The sequence below is a fragment of the Cetorhinus maximus genome, chromosome 6 (genome assembly GCF_964194155.1).
Source record: "Cetorhinus maximus chromosome 6, sCetMax3.hap1.1, whole genome shotgun sequence".
Classification (NCBI taxonomy): domain Eukaryota; kingdom Metazoa; phylum Chordata; class Chondrichthyes; order Lamniformes; family Cetorhinidae; genus Cetorhinus; species Cetorhinus maximus.
In genome coordinates, this window is record NC_135884.1 from 91929578 (window position 1) to 91952861 (window position 23284).

The following is a 23284-nucleotide window of genomic DNA, read 5'->3' on the forward strand; positions in this document are numbered from 1 at the left end:
GCTGTCTAATTGTATTGATCATGTCCACCAGTGCACACCAACTTGCTTACTTTCCCACTTGGAAATGTGTGTTTTGTAAGATTTGTATTACACAAGGTATTAAATGTGTTGTTCCGTATGTGTTATCAGGGTTATGGAAATCCCTTGTGACATCATCAGTCCGAAACAAGTAGCACAGCTGCACCCCCTGGTAAATATTCATGACCTGGTGGGAGCAATGCATGTCCCAGGGGATGCAGTCATCTCCCCACCGGATGTTGTCCAGGCACTCGTGACAGCTGCTGTACACAATGGTGAGTTTCTACACCAAATCAATAGCATTTCAGTCTGATAACTTTTGAATGGTGACTTATCAAATGATACTTCCATAAAAGAGTTCTCTTTTGTATATAACAGATTGTAAATGCTACCCCTGATATTTGGCTCGTTTTGTGATACGATGTGCATGCACCTTTTAAGAAAGTTTATCTGACACTTTTGTCAATTAATACACACCTCGACAGGATGTCATGTATTATTCCCAACACTGGTCGACAGTTGGCAAGTAGCAGGATAGAGATAAGATGCACTATACTTAGCCTCCTAGTAAAACTATCTGTATATAGTAGTATCTTCAAATAAAGAATCCGCATTGTTGTTTCATGAATCCTTATATATATGACTGATGCGTTGACGTTGAAGAGAAGAATGTAACAGCTTTTCACATACAGTAGAACCTAGAGTCTTCACACCCTCTTCCCCTTACGAACTTCAGTGTACTTTGTATACCTGTGAAAGGACTTAGATGAATTCTCCAAATGGGGGTGAACATGCACCATGCTATTTACAACACCTCAAACCACCTTTATCTCTGTAGTGGGTGATGAGTTCAGCAGGCTGGCCACATGATGTAATGCTGGATTTTGAATGGACTGTTGAGTCTGGAGATACAGGGTTCTTTGTCCCACCTTGGCGGACATGCTGTTTGCCACTTTGGTTCCGTTCTGTGGAATTCCACAAGAACATAAGTTGGAGCATAGAAGACCAATCATCTCCTTGAGCCTGCTTTGCCATTTAGTGTGTTTTTGGTTGATCTTCTGTCTCAACCCTACTCCCCGTACCCCTTGATTCCTTGAGAGATCAAAAACCATCTATCCCAGCATTCAATAAACTCAATGATGGATCATCCACAACCCTCTGGGGTAAATAATTGCAAAGGTTCACAACACTTTGGGGGAAGAAAATTCTCCTCGTCTCAGTCCTAAATAATCGATTCCTAATTCAGAGACTGTGCCCCTATGTTCTAGATTACCCAGTTATGGGAAATGGCCTCTGTGCCTACCCTGTCAAGCCCCTTCAAAATCTTGTATGTTTAAATGAGAACAGCACTCATTCTTCTAAACTCTAAAGAGTGTAGGCCCAATTTTCTCAGCTTCTCCTCATAGGACAACCCTATCGCCCCAGGAACAAACTTAACGAACCTTGCTGTGCAACATCCATCAAGTATATCCTTATATATGGAGACCAAAACTGCACAGTACCCCAGGTGTGGTCTCATCAGAGCAAACTGTGGCAGAAGGTCCTTATTCTTATACTCTGATCCCTTTGCAATAAAGGTCAACATGCCATTTGCCTTCCTATTTCTTGCTGTATCTGCATGCTTACTTTGTGTTCCAGATACTGGTACACCCAAATTTCTCTAATCAATTTTGGAATCTTGTTAAAACTCAGACAGTTGTGTCATTTCTGTGATTAGGGAAGAGGTTATTGGTGCTGCCTCGGTGGTGCCATCCTGCAGATACCCATGACTGTAGCTGGTATAGGGATCATACCCCCACTGAGATTAATACTGTTGATAGTACTGTGTTTAGAAACTTCATGCCTTTTTAAAAAAATATTCTTTTTAAAATTACTATCAATATGAAAAACCTCACACTTGCCTACATTATACTCCATTGCCACCTGTTGCCCCATTCACTTAACCTATTTATCTTTGCAGCCTCTTTGTGTCTTCACAGTTTACATTGCCTTTTGGAAATCCAAGTATTTTACATCTACTGGTTGCCCTTTATCTATCCTACTGGTTACATCCTCAAAAAGCTCTAATAAATTTGTGAAGCACAATTTCCCTTTCATAAAGACCAAATTGACTCTGATCATTTTAATATTTATATTAATGACTTGGATAAAAGGACAGTATGTGTTGTAGCCAAATTTGCTGCATGACAAAGATAGGTAGGAAAGCAAGTTGTGAGGAAGGAACTAAGATTCTGAAAAAGGATATAGATAAGTTAAGTGAGTGGGCAAAAATTTGGCAGTTGGTATATAATGTGGGAAAATGTGAGGTTGTCTACTTTGGTAGGAAGAATAGAAAAGCCAAATGTTATTTAAATGGAGAGAGACTGCATAACGCTGCAGACAGGAGGGATCTGAGTGTCCTAATACATGAATCAGAAAAAGTTCACATGCAGGTGAAGCAAATAATTAGGAAGGCAAGTGAAATGTTGGCCTTTATTGCAAGAAGGATGGAATATAAAAATAGGGAAGTCATGTTACAACTGTACAGAGCTTTGGTGAAACCACACCTGGAACACTGTGTACAGTTTAGCATCCTTATTCAAGAAGAGATTTACTTAAGTTGGACGCAGTTCCAAGAATGCTCACTCAGCTGATTCCTGAGGTGAAGATGTTGTCTTTTGAGGAAAGGTTCAGAAGGCAGGAAAGTGGAGTTAAGGCCTCAATCAGATTAGCCATGATCTTATTGAATGGTGTAGCAGGCTCAAGTAACCAAATAGCCTATTCCTGCTGCTTAAGACTTCCTTGATAATAAATTCCAGCATTTTCCTGATGACCTTTGTCAGACTAACTGGCCTGTGGTTCCTGTTTGCTCTTGCTTTCTTTTCTTGAATATTGGTATTACATTTGTTAGCTTCTAATCCTCTGGGACCTAGAGTCTAGGGAACTTCAGAAAACCATAACCAGTGCATCCTCTATCACTGCAGATACCTCTTTTAGAACCCTTGGATGTAGATCATCAGGCCCTGGGGATTTGTCAGCTTTTTAGTTCCTTAAGTTTCACTAATACTGTCAAAGGACTATCACATTTTTCCTAATATTACTATGGGATACTTTAAAGTAGGCTTATGTTTGGGTGTGTGTATGGTTCTGGATGTGTAGCTAATTTAATTAAACTAGAGACATTAGACTGCAAGGTTTAAATTATCAAAGGAGTTTGGTGTAAAACAGACGTTTGAAATGGAGGTGAGTAAAGCTAGGGTGAAATCAGTTGATGCGGTGTGAATGGAATTTGCAGTTTTAGAAAAGTGGAGAAGTGTTTGATTTTCAAAGGGCCATGGAAAATGTTTACAACTGGCAAGATAAATAAGGCAAAGTGATTATGTTGATTTTTCCCAAAAGTACTGGCCATAATGATAACATGAAGGATTGTTATATTCTGGGAAAAGTAACTTCTAAAGACAAGGGGAAACAATGGGATTTACAGATTAAAAAGAGAGAAATATATTTAAAGAAAGATGGAAGGTTGTGTGAGGTGTGGCCATGTGAGATCTTGAAAGGTACACCGTGTGAAACAGACTGGTGGGAAAAGCCTCTAGCCACCCTGCAGAAGTTTGCTGTCCAGTGACCAAAGTTGTGTTAAAAGCCTTCGGAAGCCCCTTGTCCAGTGGATGCCTGTGGTAATATTGCTGGACGACTTTAAAAATTTGGAATCTATTTGGACTGTTGCCTTAAAGGGGGTGTGTAGTTGGGAGCCTGGTTAAGTAGAAATTTTGGGAACTAGTATAACTGTGTAACTGTAACCTTGTGTGTGTTTAAGTTTTTTCTTCTTTTGTTCATGTTTTAATTTAATCTTTAAAATCTTGTTGTGGTGTCTTTGATGAACGGACCACAGGAGACTCAGGTACAGGTTACGATCATTTGTTCGAGCAATTGCAAGGAGGGCACCATCTCAATGCAGCTTGAGACAGTACTCTGCTAAGCTATAAGTGTTCCCCATAATTATACATTATTAGTCACGTACAAGAACATCCTCCAAATTCTGATCTTGTCAACATATAGGTTTACATTAAACAGACAGGTCTCTGGTACAAAGGTAACCCTACTTTCACCCAGACAGAGACCTGCCTTCCTATCTAAGCTGGGACCATCTGTCCTTCCCCTATCTGTTGAAGAGCACACTTAATCTATGTTATTGCCATCCTCTGACTCCAGTCTAACTCCCAGGACCTTGCTGGTGATTGCAAATCCTGAGGGTGTACAAAGTTCAGCATTCTGTCTGTCCCAACCTGAACTTTAAATGTTAACTACTTAGCAATTGTGGTTTTGCATCCTGGGATATTTTAAGTCAAGTCCCTTGATCATTACTGTATTCCTTTATTTCCCCCTAACAATCTCTAAAGGTGATAGTGGACTCATTATTTCAGTGCACAAGCCTTCTCGTAACAAATATAAATTGAAAAATCGTTGTGATAGCGTGGCCAAGTTTCCCTTGTGGATTTGTTCAACCTGGCAAATACCATTCGCCATATCTTAACAATACATTTTCTCTGCTGATATTAATTACTCTAAGTTTCTCACTGTTGTTAGCCCCTTGGTTGCCTTTCTCATATGAAATTTGTGTCTTCTGCTGTGAAGACAGACCCAGAATATTTTTTCAATGTCTCTGCCATTTCCTTATTTTCCCATGATAATTTGTCCTGTCTCTGCCTGTAAGGGGCCAACATTTACTTTAGCTTCTCTCCTTTCTTTTATATGCTTGTAAAAGCTCTTGTAACCCATTTTTTTCCTATTCCTGGCTAGTTTATTCTTTTTTTCTTTTCGTCATGCTTTTGACCACTCTTTGCTAGTTTCTAAAACTTTCCCAATCCTCAAGCTTACTACTATTCTTTTCGATATTCTTCTTTAAACTAATGCAGTCCTTAACGTAGGATGGATCTTTCTCACTGGTTTTTTGTTTTTTAATGGAATGTATTTTGTTAACTTTTTAAATAATTTATTTAAATTTTTCCTACTGTTTATTTGCCACATACCTTTTTGCCTATTTACCTCATAAACCTTAGCCAGCTCTCATACCTAGATAATTTGTTTATGTTTAAGATTGTTATCTTGGGCTCAAGAATGTTGCTCTCAAACTTAATTTTTTCCCCAAACCCCCTTTTATGACTCCTTAAGACCCATTTCTTTGACCTAGTCTTTTGGCCACCTCTCCGAATCTGTTCCTCTTGGGCTCAAGGTCTGTTCTCCTCTTGCCTCATTCACGTTCTTGGGGATGGTTTTCTACGTTAAAGGAACTCTTATAAATACATGCTGTGATCATATCAGGGGAAACTCTGGAATGCCCGGTCTAACCTCCACTACCTCTCCACCTGTCTTTCCTTCTCCGAGTCACTTCTTCAAACCTACTACTCTAATCAAGCTTTTGATGTTCTAATACCTCTTTGTGCTTCAATGTCAAATTTTGTTTGTTAACACTCCTGTAAAGCACCTTGAGACATTTTTTACTATGTTAAAGGCGATTTATAAGTTATTTTTACAGATTTATTACCTGAATGTAATTTTCTGAATTCTGAGACCTATTTAAATGTTTACTGCAGGTGTCCAGATATATGAAGGGACCAGTGTCAATCACGTGATGGTTGAGAAGGGTCATGTAACTGGAATTGAAACTGACAGAGGGCATATAGAATGTGAATACTTTGTGAACTGTGCAGGCCAGGTAAGCAACGGAGACAGGCCATGGATCAGTGGAACACTGTCTCAGCATTCTGTCATTTGTACTAATTATGAAGCTACTGATCTCCATTCTGTCCACTCCTTCCCTGCCATTCAGAAAAGCAGAGCTCAACCCAGTTTGTAAATATTGAGAATTCTCTTATCGCAGCAGTATAAATATCTCAACAGTGTGTTTGATTTGTGAAAGGCTGCTGAATGCGGCTCTTCAATTTCAAGCGGAGTACAGTGGAAAATATTCTACATCTCATAAGTAATGGACGACGATGTTCCATGATCTTTGACTGACTCCACACTTACAGTTTTGAACCCCACAGTAATACTGTTCCTTTGTGGTGTAGCCTGAAGATTTGAGATGTCAGTGTGGTTGGTAGTTTCTGTGTTAGTTCACAGAGAATCACAGAATTGTTATAGCACAGAAGGAGGCCATTCAGCCTGTCGTGTTGGTGCCAGCTCTCCAAATGAGCAATGCACTTAATGAAATTGCCCCACCTTCTCCCTGCAACCATGCGCATTCTTCCATTTCAGATAACAATGTAATTCTCACTAGGGATGGATACTGAAGCTCAAAGCTCTTAATTCATGTATTCACTTTAAACCACAAAAAATGGTGCATTTAACATTGGAAGACCTGTTAAAGCATAAAAGGAACTCATACATGCCTTGGGTTTACAAACTGCTAGTCTGGAGGCCTCCCTGAGCTGATGGCCCCTTGCCTCTATCCCAAACATTATATGCGTGGAGAAGGTGCTTCAGGAAAAGCTGAAGGCTGGCGTAACTCGGGTGGATGGTGCAATATGCCTCCCCTATTAAATTAGATTCTGCTGCCTACAGCGATGCCTACTGCAGAACAAGACTGACAGCTTTATGATGATTCATACTAATACACAGTCGTAAACTGGATTCTTTCACCCCATGCCTAAACTTCACAATTCTGTGTTTCAAACTTTGAATTTGATGACTTGCACACAGCATTTGTGGGTTGTTATAAAAATTGATATTGGACCAGTTTTCTTCTTTCCATTTCTCACTTTGGATTTATACTATTCAGCATCAACTGCTCTGGGAGTGAAGGGATTAACATCTGCAGAGTAAGTTGGCCAAGGCTTTTATAGTTGAACTCGTGTAGAATCAAAGTGTGTGTTATGTGTTTGGGTTTAGTATCTGAAGCTAACTTTCTTTCTTTCTCTCTCTCTCTCTCTCTCTCTCTCTCTCCCTTCCTCTCGTCCCCCACTCCCCCAACCGCACCGCACCCCCCCACCCCCCGCACTTCTCTGGCCAGTGGGCCTATGAGCTCGGCTTAATGAGTGACGAGCCTGTGACTGTCCCACTGCATCCCTGTGAGCACTTTTACCTGGTGACACGGCCACTCAAGCAGGGTCTGCGCCCTGACACGCCAGGTAGGGAGACTGACATTACGCATGCCTGGCTGGAATTAACAGCTTGTTTACAACACCACAGTTTTTAAATATGAATCAATGTGTACTTGCCGAAGTGGGTTGAAGATACTTACGGAAAATGTGATTTTTGCTTTCAGTTTGTTGGAGCTGATAAATTAGCTCAAATAATGATACTCAAAATAGTTAACACAGCATCAGTTAAAGGCTTTAAAGATGACCTAGACAAATATCTCATTGAGAATAGGATTGAAGGCCATGGGATCTTTTCTTTGTTGATTTCCCTTGACCACCCCAGCAAATCCCTTTTTGCATCCTATAGTAGAATTCTTATATCCACACAACCTCTGCTGCTCGGCCAGATAAGGCAGTAGCTATTGTGCTTCCAGTGGTCAGCCTTTCAGAGATGTGCATGAAGTAGCCACTTATATCTGGGGATTGTTACCTGGGCCATCCAGGCCAGAACACTCCTGACTTCTGTGACCACATGACTGGGGTGTTTGGCAGAGCTAAGGCTCTGTGTCCTTGAGTTAATGAAGCTAACTTTAAGCATGTGAGCATCAAGCATTAATCACATTAAACATGTGAGGCACTGATGAGATGCACACCAGCAACTCTGCCCATGCTGACTAATGGTCAACTTCAGACCGATGGCAGCTTATATTTATATAGCACCTTCAATGCAATAAAACAAGCCAATGTGCATCACATAGGCTCTATAGGAAATATTAGGACACGTGACTAAAAGCTTGGTCAAAGAGAGGTTTTAAGGAACTTCCTACAGGAGGAAAGTGAGGTGGAGAGGTTTGGGAGGGTGTTCCAGAGCTTACAACCAAGGAACTGAAGGCATAGCCAGCAATGATGGAACGATTAAAATTAGGGATGCTCAAGAGTTAGAGGGTTGCAGGTATCTCAGAAGTTGTGGAGCTGGAGGAGATTATAGAGATAGGGAGGGCAAGGCCGTGGAAGGATTTGAAAACAAGAATGAGATGTTTAACATTGAGGTTTGGATAACCTCAAGTTAATGGAAGGTGAAATGTAGGAGGCTAGCCTTGAGTATGTTAGAATAATCAAGTCCAGGGGTATCAAAGGCACGGATGAGGGTTTCAGCAGCAAATGAACTGAGACCGGGATGAAGTCGTACAATGTAACGTAGGTGGAAGTAAGCAGTCTTATTAACAGCATGGATATGTGGTGAAAGTTCATCTTGGCGGTCAAATATGACGCCAAGGTGCGAACAGTCTGTTTCAGCTTCAGGCATTTGCTCGGGAGAGGGATGGAGTTAGTGAGTCCCTTCTGCGGAAGGAGGACAGGGCAAGTCCTTCCTGTGGGGGGTGCCAATCCCTCTGCAGGGAAGTGGGTGGGGTGGGGTGAGTCCTCATGGGGAGTTGGTGGGGTGGTCTACATTTTGGTTACATATATTGACCAACTAACTTGCCTCTTGCTGGCAAACAGGCTGCCTCAAAAACTTGAATAGTAGGAATTTATCCTTGCAGAACAGTACAGTCTTTATCGGGCTGCAGCTTACACTGATATATCTTTTGTCTGAACTCTTACCTGCACAACCCTTAATCTTTTCCTCCCCACATCTTTCACAGGGCTGTGTCCTTTCTGATGAACTGTGTTCCTTCCTTTCCCAGTAATCGTGGATCTGGACGGTAGGATCTATGTCCGCAACTGGCAGGGTGGTGTGCTCTCTGGGGGCTTTGAAAAGAACCCAAAACCTATCTTCACGGAGGGCAGAAACCAGCTGGAGTTCCAAAGCATGCTTGAGGACTGGGATCACTATGGTACGTGGTGGTGGGGAGTTTGGGGGTGGGTGGTGGTCTTGCAGGGTTTGGAAGTCGGTTAAGTGTAGGGAATGGAAATTGGAAAATGCAGCTTGAATGGGGTTGGTTCAGTGCTGGAGCTGGGCATCTCAATACGTGTGTGTCTCCGCCAGGTGATATAGTTGTGTATGTGCATGTCTAAGCCTACATAATGGGAGATGAAAGACATGGGTAATATTGAAAAGTCATTAGAAAATGGCAAGTTGTGACAGCTATTAGCAAATAGATGAATCTTTTATTTTCAGTCTCTTAGAGATGGGATTAACTGGATTCACTGCTGCTGACCCACGACCTGACTTTTCTATAAATAGACAAGACATTGACACGCTCCCTCCACTTGCTGCCACAACTTTCCTCTTTAGCTCTGTAGAGACTGCATTATCTCTAAAATTGATTGTTAAGGGGCTGCATAGAGTTACAAGATAATGAAGTGCCCGTAGAGATGGTGATATGGACTTGACAGTGCCGTATCTATGTCTGGGCCAATTATCCCACATGATGTTGGCATTGTAAGTGCTGTGAACATATGGAAATGACAGGCAAAGATAGACCATCTATTCCATCAAATCTGCCCCAATACAGTCATACCTGTAGCATTGTGTTTAGACACCTCCCTACCACCAGCAGCCATGTAACCTGGGAAGCAAAGAATCAGAATAAAAACTCAATGCAGTACCAATTCCTCTCAGACCCTGATCTAAATTAGACTGGACTCCATGTTGACCATGCTATATTGTCTAAAATTTCACCTGCCTTTTATTAGATGCCACCTTTGCCTCTGCTAGGAACTGTTACAGAATTCTTTGAAGGTCTGCAACATGATCTAGAAACTTATTTCAATGGCCTGTTATCCCCTGGTGAAAGCCTAACATTTAAACCAAGCTCTACTTTTGTGTAGCTTTGATGCCTGACCACAGCCTTCCCCGGTCTATCTATGGGAAGATGACCTTGTCTTTTTATATGCTTCTATCAAGCCACCTATGCATCTCTAAAGTGAATGCACCCAGTTTTTTAAGCTTCTCTGTGTGGTTAGGTTATTTAAACTGGGTATCATTTGTATGGTTCTCATTGATTCACCTGTAGTTTATGCTTCTGATAGTCTGTGTCAGCACTTGTGCAAAATGTATGCATAGATGGGTCAACTTCAAATCGCTGAATACACCCTCTGCAACATAGGCAGGGTTTAGCTCCCAGAAGGTGTCGGGGTAAAATCAGCATTAGATGAGATACTGAGAAGCATTACAGATTTGATTCCCAATCTGTGCTGGGGTTAGTTGATTTGGGTTGGGGACTTTTCAGTTGGCCTCAGAACACTTGGATGAGAAAGGGGAAAGATCAGTCTGGGAATCCTGCTTCTCATCACCATCCAATGACAGCGTGGTGGATAACTTGACAATGGCTCTGCCATTGGAGATGTACCCCAGCGTATTCAGGGGGTTGGGGTGTCCCAGGAAATGGGGCTGGGAGGAGTGAATGGGATTATTACTGAATACAAATACTCTGGAGGTCTCAACTATCAGACCCAGAGACATGATGTTGAAGGATGAATGTGGTTGAATGCTCCAGTTTATTGTTGCGACTGTTCTGTGTTGCCAGAGCCGCTGCTGAGTGCATTGCTACGACGGATGCCATCCCTAGAGTCAACTGAGATCCTGCAGTTAGTGAACTGCCCAGAATCCTTCACTGCTGACATGAGGTGCATCATGGGAGAGTCAGCAGCTGTGCAGAACTACTTTGTTTTGGCAGGAATGAATTCCAGTGGCTCATCCTTCGCAGGTGGAGCTGGGAAGTGAGTGGCTCACCGATCACTGGGAGGGGCACAGTTACAATGTACGAATGCGAACGGTGAAACGTTTCCTAGCAAGAGCAGATGTGATGGGGTATTGGGTTCATTGAGAGAGGAAAGTTGGATGATTCTCTCTTAGCTCCTACTGATGGACTGATCATGTGCTTCATTGGCAGGTGTGGGAACCAGTACTTGTGTGTGTGTCAGAGAATTGTATGTAGTATTGGTGGAAGTATCCTTACTCATCGCGCATATCCCATCTCTCCCCCAGCCCAGTTAATTTTAAATTTTCATAATTGCTCTTGGGTGTTTGAATTTTTAGTGTCAAGTTTTCAGTCCTTGGTGAATTGTATATTTTTCGCTGTCAAAAACTGCAGAATATTTTGTTGATATATAATAAGCAGCTTTCAAAGATTAGGATGGAATTGGCACAGGAGAACACATGACCTGTTTCTAGTTTCACAGACCTTATCGAGCAGATACCATTTGGCTGTTGGTCCCTCCAGATTATCCACTCCAAGATTTGCTAAAATAGAAGAACCTAAAGCATAGTGGTTTATAGATGTCTTGAGTTCACAAAGTTGATACAGATGGAGAAAGTCTGCAATGCATGGTGTTAGATTCACTCAGGCTTAGCTGTTGGTCACCGATTAGCTTGTGACCCAAGATGCCTTCACTTGGACATAAGCTGAAATGTTCAGACATAAATGTAATTCAGCAAACCAACATGTTTGAGGATCATCTGTTCTTTTTACTCCCGGACAGTATGTGTTGGGATTGCGACACCTACTGGGCTGTGACACATACTGCTGCTCCTCCGTGAACAAACAGGTGGAATTAGCGTCCCGCAGTCCTGACACCTGGAAATCCAAAACGAAACAAAAACAGAATTACCTGGAAAAACTCAGCAAGTCTGGCAGCATCGGCGGAGAAGAAATCAGTTAACGTTTCGAGCCTTCATGGCCCTTCGGCAGAACTGCAGCAGTTCTGCCGATGGGCCATGAAGGCTCGAAACGTTAACTGATTTCTTCTCCGCCGATGCTGCCGGACTTGCTGAGTTTTTCCAGGTAATTCTGTTTTTGTTTTGTCCTGACACCTGCATTGATCTTCTGCTCTGAGTGTGAACAGCTGGACTTAGAGAGCCCTGCAGTCACATGTAGTACTTTATGCATTGGCTAGATAGAGATGCTGCTCTATGTTCAGGTTGCTCTTGTGCAATAAGAACCTTCATTGGTGTATATAGTAAAAATAATCATCATGGAAGAGAATTTTTGATTCATTGGTGTTGATATGGATGTTCACTGATGAGATTATCAGGATGCTGTTACTACTGATCACTTGAACATAGCTGTTTCCTTTCTTAACTGTCGTTTATTAATTTCCATGTTAGATTGGTTAGATCCCTGTTCCTTGTGATTCTGCAGCTCCTGTAGTATGATTGATGGTTTTTTTTGTGACCACTTCCTGAAAGCTTTTGTTTGTTTAGATCTTTTTTTTTTCCTCTTTAGATACTTGGCTGAATGGATGGTGCATGGATACCCCTCAGCAAATGTCTGGTCATTGGATATCAAACGCTTTGGGGCGCTTCAAAGCAGCCGCACATTCCTCCGTCATCGCGTCATGGAAGTGATGCGTAAGTCTCCAGGGAACTGATATGTAAAGGAACAGTGACTGTGCAGGAGCTGGGCCTGATGCTGTGTTGAAGAGACCTTTATCTCTAAATGTATCAGATATAGAAAACAGTGTACTGGCTGGGTGAGGAATCTGGCAGTAATGTTCACTGAAACTCCAGTCTCTGCTGAAGTTCCTTTAGGGCTGGGGGTTGTTGGCAGAGGTTCTGTTGATTTGGAGGCTCTGGGATGTGATTACGAGATTACCAGATTTAAGGGAAAATGGGGTGGTAGGGATGCAGTTTCTTGACTGTTGCCCCTCACAGAATGAATTTCTAAATTCAGCCAGGGCCCCGTTGCCCACGAGGAGGAAGGACAAGAGCACATTGGGTCAGTCACCTTTTACTGCCCTGACACTGTGAAGTGTGATGTGCCCAGTTATCCTTTTTGACTCCCACATGGTTGCCAGTGTCTAGCTGCATACGTTGTTTTTGACACTGATGTTGGAAATGGAGAAACGAAAGAAAATAAACACAAAAACCAGTCTAATGTTTTTTTCCACAGTAATGCGGTGCAACTTTGTTTGATTTGACCTGTGTTAATATGACTTTTAATTCAAAAGCCGTTGATACCCCAGGCATGGAAGTGTTTTATCTAAACTGTGTTGTTCAGCTTATCTGCTGTTTTAAAGATGGCCATAATCTGTAGCCTTTTTGCTTAGTTAACTGCTTAAAACCACTTAAATGAGCAGCTGTAATTCCTGGTGTCTGATCCTTTTGCAGACCCCTTTGCAGACCACTGTGACTGGCTTGGGTTACAGATAGAAGCTGAGGGCTTTGCAGACCTTAGGGAAAAAAAGCTCAGTTTTTGTTTCCCTTTCTGATGGCAGCTCTAATCTATGAACTGAAGGTTCCTCGTTGGGACTTCCAGACTGGCCGACAGCTCAGGACCTCTCCCCTGTACGATCGCCTGGATGCACAAGGCGCGCGTTGGATGGAAAAGCATGGTTTTGAGAGAGTCAAGCACTTTGTCCCGCCTGGAAAGGGTGAGATATACCTTGTGCATTTCATCAGTGGGCAAAGCAATGCACCTCCCTGATGTTGGTATTGTGGCTGTCAGATGTTGCTTTGGGTGGTTGTATGTAATTTTTGAACCTAAATTTACACCATTAATAGTGCAAGTTACTTGGTGAGCAGGATGACTTCAGAGATCTGTACTATGATAAATAAGAACATAAGAAATAGGAGCAGGAGTAGGCCATTCAGCCCCTCAAGCCTGCCCTGCCAATTAATAAGATCGTGGCTGATCTGCCCCAGGCCTCAACTCCTTTGTTGTGCCAGCTGCTCATAGCCCTCAACTTTCCCGATATTTCAAAAATCTATTTACCACCTCTTTAAATACTTTCAGTGATCTAGCCTCCACAACTCTCTGGGATAGAGAATTCCAGACATTCACTATCCTCTAAGAGAAGAAATTCCTTCACATCTCAGTTTTAAATGAGTGTCCCCTTATTCTGTAACTATGTCCCCTAGTTTGAGATTCCCCCACTAGTAGAAACATCTTCTCAACATCTACCCTGTCAAGCCCCCTCAGAATCTTGTACGTTTCAATAAGATCACCCCTCATTCTTCTGAACTCTAATGAATAAAGTCGTTCTTGTTAAGTCAACCCTTTCATCCCAGGAATCAGCCCAGTGAATCTCTTTTGAACTGCCTCCAATGCCATTAATCCCAACTCTCTGTCTTCTGTGTGTTAACTAATCCTCAATCCATGCTAATACATTACCCCCAGTACCGTGAGCTCCTATCTTGTGTAATGACCTTTTATGTGGCACCTTATCGAATTCCTTCTGGAAATCCAAATACACTACATCTTCCGGTTCCCCTTTATCAACTCTGCTTGTTATATCCTCAAAGAGCTCTAGCAAATTTGTCAAACATGATTTCTTTTTCACAAAACCAAGTTGACTCTATTTGATTGCATTAAGCTTTTCTAAATGTCCTGCTATTCCTTCCTTAATAATGGACTCTAGCATTTTCCCACCGACAGATGTTAGGCTGACTAGCCTATAGTTTCCTGCTTTTTGTCTCCCTTCTTGATCAGGGGCAAGACATTAACAGTTTTCTAATTCGCTGGCACCCTCCTGTAATCCAGGAAGTTCTGGAATATTTCAACCAATGCCTCCACTATCTCTGCAGCCACTTCTTTATAAACCCTTGGATGCAGGCCATCAGGTCCTGGTGATATGCCTGCCTTTAGTCCCATTAGTTTGTCAAATACTTTGTCCCTTGTGATAGAGACTGTTACAAGATCTTTCCTCCCATTAGCCCCTTACTTATCTGATATCTTTGGGATGTTTATAGTGTCCTCCACCGTGAAGACCGATGCAAAATATTGGTTTAAATTATCTGCCATTTTTCTGTTCCCCATTATTAATTCTCCAGTCGCATCCTCCAAGGGTCCCACGCTCACTTTAGCTTCTCTTTCTATATATATATATATATATATACCCATAGAAGCTCTTGCTGTTTATTTTTATATTTCTTGCCAATTTACTTTCATAATCAATTTTCTCCCTCTTTATTAGCTTTTTAGTCATCAGCTGCTGGTTCCTAAAAAAAATTCCCAATCTTCTGGCCTACTACTAGTTTTTGCAGCTTTTTATGCCTTAGTTTTTGATTGGATACTCTCCTTGACCACTTTGTTAACCACTGGTGGTTCATCCATCTCATCAAGTCCTTCTTTTTGACCTGGATAAATTTTTCTGAGCGTTATGAAATATCTGCCTAAATGTCTGTCACTGCTCATCCACTGACCTTCTCCTTAATCTATTTTCCCAGCCCACTTCAGACAACTCTTTCTTCATACCTCTGTAATTGCCATTTTTTAAGCTGAGGACACTGGTTTGAGACCCGAGATGCTCGCCCTCAAACTGAATTTGAAATTCTACCATGTTGTGATCGCTACCCCCTAGAGGATCTTTAATTGCGATATCTCTTATTACACATTATCTACCTCATTACACATTACTAGATCTAAAATAGCCTGCCCCCGGGTAGGTTCTGCAACATATTGCTCTAAGAAACAATTCCTGATGCACTCAACAAATTCGTCTTCCGTGTTACCCCTGCCAACCCTGATTTGTCCAGTCAGTATGCAGATTAAAATCACCCATGACAATTATAGCGGCCTTCTTACACGCTTCCATTTTTTTCTGATTATACTTTGTCCTACACTGAGGCACCTCTTAGGGGGCCTGTAGACAACTCCCACCCGTGACTTCTTCCCCTTGCTACTCCTTATTTCCACCCAAACTGATTTCACATCACGATCTATTGCACCTATATCACTACTCACCGCCGCACTGACCTTCCTTTATTAACAAAGCTACCCCACCTCCTTTTCCTTTTTGCCTATTTTTCCAGAACATCAAAAACACTTGAATATTGAGTTCCCAGTCTTGGTCACCCCGCAACCATGTCTCTGTAATAGCTATCAAGTCATATTCATTTATTTCTATTTGTGCCATCAACTCACCTATCTTGTTAGAAATGCATTGTGCATTCAGATAAAGAACCCTAAGCTTTGACTTTTTGCCATTGTTACTAATTCTGGTTCTAATTTCTGCTGCTTATATTTTCTGCCCCATCCTGTCACACTTTGATTATTGTTCGCCTCTTCACTACCCTGCACCTCGTGTTTCTGTTCTCTTGTTTCTTTTTGATTTTTTAAGCTTCCCTTCAATTGAACCCTCCCCCTACCAATAAGTTTAAAGTCCTATCTTCAACCCTAGTTATACGGTTTGCCAGGACACTGGTGCCAGCATGGTTCAAATGAAGCCCGCCCCAACGGAACAGCTCTCTCCTTCCACAGTACTGGTGCCAGTGCCCCATGAATCAGAACCCATTTCTTGCACACCAATCTTTGAGCCACACATTTACATCTCTAATCTTATTTACCCTATGGCAATTTCCACGTGGCTTGGGTAGTAATCCAGAGATTACTACCTTTGTGGTTCTGCTTTTTAATTTAACCCTGAGCTGCCCGTAGTCCCTCAGCAGAACCTCATACCTATGTTATTGGTGCCTACATGGACCACGACAACTGGATTCTTCCCCTCCCACTCCATGTTCCTCTCCAGCCCAGAAGACATGTCCTTAACCTTGGCACCAGGTAGGCAACACAGCCTTCGGGACACTGTCTTTGCTGCAGAGAACAGTATCTATTCCCCTAACTATGCTGTCCTCTATTACTACTACATTTCTATTTTCTCCCCCCACTTGAATGGCACTCTGTACCACGGTGCTGTGGTCAGTTCACTCATCCTCCCTGCAGTCTGTGCCCTCGTCCACACCGGGAGCAACAGCCTCATACCTATTGAACAAGGGCACTGGCTGAGGCCCCTCCAAAGCTAAATTCTGGATCCCCATTCCTGCCTCACTCACAGTCACACTCTCCTGTCCCTGACCATGGTCCGAATTTGATGTAATTAATCTAAGGGGTGTGACTACCTCCAGAAGCACAGTGTCCAGGTAACTCCCCCCTTCCCTGATGTGTTGCAGTGTCCGCAGCTCGGACTCCAGCTCATTAACTCTGAGCTGAAGTTCCTCTAGCAGCCAACACTTGCTGCAGGTGTGGTCACCATGGATCGCATCGGCGTCCACCAGCTCCCACATAGTACAGCTGCAACACATCGCCTGCCCAACCTTCTCTATTCTATTTAATTAATTAAATTGCGTGTTGAATATTTTAAAAGTGAATTTCTTAACTGTACTCTTCAGCTGTAATAATGTCTCCTGATTTAAACCACTTGGCCAATGAAAAGAGACACGAAAGAGATACCCACCATTCACCTACCTGTTTTCATGTGATGTCACACTTTTGGCGCTGACAGGTAGAAGCAGGTTGAAGGGCCTCTTTGCCGCCGCTGCCCTTCTCACGCAGGTCCGCTCTCCGTGTGCTCTTTTTCAACTCGCGGCTCACCTCGCACTCTTTTTCAACTCGCAGCTCCCCTCGCGCTCTTTTTCAACCCCCGGCTCCCCTCGCGCTCTTTTTCAACACCCGGCTCCCCTCGCGCTCTTTTTCAACCCCCGGCTCCCCTCGCGCTCTTTTTCAACCCCCGGCTCCCCTCGCGCTCTTTTTCAACCCCCGGCTCCCCTCGCGCTCTTTTTCAACCCCCGGCTCCCCTCGCGCTCTTTTTCAACCCCCGGCTCCCCTCGCGCTCTTTTTCAACCCCCGGCTCCCCTCGCGCTCTTTTTCAACCCCCGGCTCCCCTCGCGCTCTTTTTCAACCCCCGGCTCCCCTCGCGCTCTTTTTCAACCCCCGGCTCCCCTCGCGCTCTTTTTCAACCCCCGGCTCCCCTCGCGCTCTTTTTCAACCCCCGGCTCACCTCGCGCTCTTTTTCAACCCCCGGCTCCCCTCGCGCTCTTTTTCAACCCCCGGCTCCCCTCGCGCTCTTTTTCAACCCCCGGCTCCTCTCGCGCTGGCAACTGGCTCTACAGAGAGGATGTGGTTAAATCTCAAAGAAGTGTCTTTCATGACTTCAGGATGTTCAAAGTGCTTTACAGCCAATGGATTACTTTTGAAGTGTAACCACTGTTGTAATGGAGGACTCTTAGGTGCATTAAATTCTCTTATCCTTTCCTGTTCCAGTGGAAATAGTCCCTGTATCTAAAGACTCCCCTCATAGTTGCAGGTTGCCATCCTTGGTATTGTCTGGCATTATCCTGGTGAATCTACATTCTCTAAGGGTTCGGTCTTCTATTATGCAGCACCCAAAACTGCATACTCTAACTGGGCTAACCAATGATTTGTATAAATTTATCATTACTTTTTTATTCTTGTCGTCTATTCCATTCTTTATAAAACCCAGCATACAACTGGTCATTTTTAATGGTTTTCTGTACTTGTTCTCACTCCTTCTGGGTATTATATGTTTGAACCTCTATTCTATTAATTCACGCCTTGGTGTTTTTCCACGTTTTCTCTCAAAATACATTACCTCATGTTAGTCTGCATTAAACTGCATCTGCCTTCTGACTGCCCAATTGGCTAAACTGTGTCTCTTCCAAAGCCCTTCGTAGCCCGCCTCGTTGTTTGCCAAAACTCTTGTTTTTATCTTGTTAGAAAATATCATGGTGGCACTGTCTATACCCAAGTGTAGAACATCTATATATACCAAGAGCAAAAATGGGAACCAGGATTGTCCCCTAAGGTATACCACCTCTAACTCTTTGCAGGTCCGAGCAACATGATTCTGATATCCAACATCAGTCTCTGTGCTTTTTCCTGTTGTCTGTCCCACATTGGTCTGTGGTCTCAGTTTGTACACCTTCTCCCCTTGTCTGTCCCACATCCATCTATAGATTCTGTCTGTGCGCTTTCTCCAGTTGTCTGTTCCACATTAGTCTGAAATCTCAATCTCTGAACTTCTTCCTTTTGTCTTCCCAGATTTGTTGGAATTAGACCAGAGTAAGACCTTCTACAAACCAGACTGGTTTGATATTGTAGGAGCAGAGGTCAAGTGCTGCAAGGAGGCTGTTTGCGTCATTGATATGTCATCTTTCACCAAGTTTGAACTCAGTGTAAGTTTCTGCTGAAGCAAGAATTTGCCCTACAGCTGGATCAATACTGATCCCATCAAAAAATATCTTAAAGGCTAAAATATATCAGTGGCTGAAAAATTACAACAGGTCAGTGTGTAACTAAGCAAAGTGAGATATAGCAACACTTTTCAGTAGACCTGGGAATGGGAATTTGCAGTCGACATCCAGAGCAGCTGGAAGTTTTGAACCTGAACTGTAGAGCCCTTACTCTACTACTGAAACCTTTGCTGTTTAAATCCATAAAAATGGTCACAGAGATTGTGGGAAGGAAGGAGAAAATGAAAACACAAAATAGCGGCAGGAGTAGGCCATTTGACCCCTTGAACCTCCTTCACTGGTCAATAAGATCATGATTGATCTGATTGTGGCCTTAACTCCACTTTTTCCTGCTTGCCCCCTATAAACTTAGTCCTTGTCAAAACTTTTTGACCACAACCTTGTTGATCAAAACCTGTCTAACTCAAATGACCCAGCCTCCATTGCTCTCTGAGTAAAGAAATTCCTCCTCACCTCTGACTTAATTAGGAGATCCCTTATTTTGAATCTCTGCTCCTGGTTCTAGATTCCCCCAAGATGGGGTAACATCCTCTCAGATCTACCCTGTCATGATCCCTCAGGATCATATATGTTTCAATAAGATCACCTCTCTTCTAAATTCCAATGAATACAGGCCAACCTGCTGAGCCTTTCCTCATGAAGCAACCTCTTCATCCCAGGAATCAACCTAGTGTACCTGCTCTGAACAGTTTCCAATGCAAGTTGAAGAATGTTGTGGAGTCATAGTTATTTACAGCACAGAAAGTGGCCATTCGGTCCATTGAGTCCATTCTGCCCCCTCCCCCCCCCTGCAGAGCATTCCAATCAGTCCCATTTCCCTGGTCGATCCCTGTAGCCCTGCAAGTTTGTTTCCTTCAAGTGCCCATCCTTTCGAAATCATTGGTTGTTTTCCTTCCACCACTCTAGTAGGCAGCAAATAATCATAGGATGGTTACAGCACAGAAAAAAACCTTTGGCATTCGGCCTGTCTTGCCTGTGCTGGCTCTGTGAAGCTCAAATACTGAGTGTATTGAGTCTGAGTTATGTTTAAATAAAGTAACTCACAAATGTGGTCAGCTTCAAACTATTGACTGATGAGATGAGACGGCGCAGGGAGATGAGTCTGCCCTGAGTATGTCAGTGAGGTTGAACCAGTCTAGATATAACATCTCTGGAGGGCCTGGTAATTCCAGTGGGGCTTCACAGAGGCAGTGGAAAGTTGAAAGGCTTGCAATCACATGAATTAATTCACCACTGTACAGGAGAGGAATAGATTGCATTCCATACCCTGCAGTTGCAAAAGTGCATGGGACTGAATGTTATGAAGCTGATATAAATTGAGAGATTTCGGGGAATGAGAAGTTCTCGCAGCTTCAGCGAATAGCATTTCAGAAGCTGATTTAAGACTCCCCTTTAAAATTTCTGAAGAAAATGAAATATGGTTTGCCAATAAATACAATGCTAGCAAGTGGGGGAAGTAAAGGGAAAATTATGGAGGCTCTGACCACAATGTTCCAATTCTCCTTTAATATAAGAATCGTCTGGGCCTGGAGGATTGAAAATGTTATACTGAGGAAATTAATATCAACAGGGGAAAAAGTATAGGAGGAATTTAAGGGACAAAAATCTGACAAATCCCTGTAACCTGATGGTGTACATCCTCGGATTTTAAAAGATATAGTGGATGCGCTGGCTATGATTTTCCAAAATTCCTTAGATTTGGAAATGGTCACATTAGATTGGAAGTTGGCAAATGTTACACTGTGTTTCAAAAAAGGAGGGAGAGAGAAAACAGGCCAAATAGCCAAACATCAGTTATTGGGAAAATGCTGGAATCTGTGATTAAAGGCGTCACATTCTGAGATCCACACTCAGTGCCATGCGCCGCCATATGAACACACTCGACCTCTCCCTCCAACAGCACCGCCGCACCCTTTTTCAAAGCTGCGCGTGCCCCCAGTTTCATTTTATTCTTCGCCTCATCCGTCGCCTCAACAAGAAACTTTTTCTCTTTCTCTCAAGTGCTAAGGAACGCAAGCTCCAACAACTCATCGACACCAACACCCATCTGGGACCCTCCACCCCTGCTTGTCCCTCCGTCCTCACCCCATCTTCCAATCCCAGCCCCAGCCGCGTATTCACTATACCCCCTGACCTTCCCCTCTCCGATGCTGAACATTCAGTGCTCAGCAAAGGACTTAGTTTCATACCCTTACGCCCTCATCTCAATGAATTTCGGGCTCGGCATGATGCTGAACTCTTCTTCCGCCGTCTTCGTCTCCGTGCTCACTTCTTTGGGCAGGAGTCCTCTCCCCGTTCAACGGATCCTTTTACCCACCTCCAATATTCTCCCTCCACTTGGACCCCTCCTTCTGGATTCTTACCTTCTCTTGATCTTTTCATTGAGAACTGTCGGCGTGACATTAGCCGTCTCAATTTCTCTGCTCCTCTCACCCATTCTAATCTGTCTCTCTCTGAACTTACTGCACTCCGTTCTCTCAGGTCCAACCCCAACATTGTCATCAAACCCACTGACAAGGGTGGTACTGTTGTTGTCTGGCGCATTGACCTCTACCTCGCGGAGGCTGAGCATCAACTCGCAGACACTTCCTCCTACCTCTCCCTGGACCATGACCCCACCATAGAACATCAAGCCATTGTTTCCAGGACTGTTACTGACCTCATCTCCTCTGGAGATCTTCCTCCCACAGCTTCCAACCTCATAGTCGCCCAACTTCGGACGGCCCGCTTCTACCTCCTACCCAAAATCCACAAACAGAACTGTCCTGGCAGACCGATCGTGTCAGCCTGTTCCTGCCCCACGGAACTCATTTCTCGTTATCTTGACTCCCTTCTCTCTCCCCTTGTCCAGTCCCTTCCCACCTACATCCGTGATTCCTCTGACACCTTACGTCACATCAACAATTTCCAGTTCTCTGTCCCCAACCGCTTCCTCTTCACCATGGATGTCCAATCCCTCTACACCTCCATCCCCCACCAGGATGTTCTGAGGGCCCTTAGCTTCTTCCTTGAACAGAGGCCCCAACAATCCCCATCCACCATTACTCTCCTCCGTCTGGCTGAACTTGTTCTCACACTGAACAATTTCTCCTTTAACTCCTCTCACTTCCTCCAAATAAAAGGTGTGGCTATGGGTACCCGCATGGGCCCCAGCTATGCCTGTCTCTTTATGGGGTATGTGGAACATTCCTTGTTCCAGTCCTACTCCGGCCCCCTCCCACAACTCTTTCTCCGGTACATCGATGATTACTTCGGTGCTGCTTCATGCTCTCGTCGGGACCTGGAAAAATTTATTAATTTTGCTTCCAATCTCCACCCCTCCATCATTTTCACATGGTCCATCTCTGACACTTCTCTTCCCTTCCTTGACCTCTCTGTCTCAATTTCTGATGATAGACTGTCCACCAATATCCATTACAAGCCTACCGACTCCCACAGCTACCTCAACTACAGCTCCTCACACCCCGCTTCCTGTAAAGACTCCATCCCATTCTCTCAGTTCCTTCGCCTCCGTCGCATCTGTTCTGATGACGCTACCTTCAAAAACAGCTCCTCTGACATGTCCTCCTCCTTCCTTAACCGAGGTTTTCCATCCACGGTCGTTGACAGGGCCCTCAACCGTGTCCGGCCCATATCCCGCGCATCCTCCCTCACGCCTTCTCCTCCTTCCCAGAAACATGATAGGGTCCCCCTTGTCCTCACTTATCACCCCACCAGCCTCCGCATTCAAAGGATCATCCTCCGCCATTTCCGCCAACTCCAGCATGATGCCACCACCAAACACATCTTCCCTTCACCCCCCCTGACGGCATTCCGTAGGGATCGTTCCCTCTGGGACACCCTGGTCCACTCCTCCATCACCCCCTACTCCTCAACCCCCACCTGTGGCACCTCCCCATGCCCACGCAGAAGATGCAACACCTGCCCCTTCACTTCCTCTCTCCTCACCGTCCAAGGGCCCAAACACTCCTTTCAAGTGAAGCAGCATTTCACTTGCATTTCCCCTAACTTAGTCTACTGCATTCGTTGCTCCCAATGCGGTCTCCTCTACATTGGAAAGACCAAACGTAAACTGGGCGACCGTTTTGCAGAACACCTGCGGTCTGTCCGCAAGAAAGACCCAAATCTCCCTGTCGCTTGCCATTTTAACACTCCACCCTGTTCTCTTGCCCACATGTCTGTCCTTGGCTTGCTGCATTGTTCCAGTGAAGCCCAACGCAAACTGGAGGAACAGCACCTCATCTTCCGACTAGGCACTTTACAGCCTTCCGGG

At 43.9% G+C, this 23284-nt stretch overlaps 1 protein-coding gene across 1 annotated transcript in view; it reads left to right on the top strand.

The window, feature by feature from the left end:
* The window catches only part of pdpr (pyruvate dehydrogenase phosphatase regulatory subunit), a 65890-nt gene that overhangs the window by 16569 nt on the left and 26037 nt on the right, over window positions 1-23284 (top strand). The window contains exons 5-12 of the mRNA XM_078544051.1: window positions 130-293; window positions 5592-5713; window positions 7010-7127; window positions 8765-8914; window positions 10550-10742; window positions 12248-12372; window positions 13239-13394; window positions 18800-18933. Of these exons, the coding sequence (XP_078400177.1) occupies window positions 130-293; window positions 5592-5713; window positions 7010-7127; window positions 8765-8914; window positions 10550-10742; window positions 12248-12372; window positions 13239-13394; window positions 18800-18933 (1162 nt within the window). The remainder of the gene's footprint in view (window positions 1-129; window positions 294-5591; window positions 5714-7009; window positions 7128-8764; window positions 8915-10549; window positions 10743-12247; window positions 12373-13238; window positions 13395-18799; window positions 18934-23284) is intronic.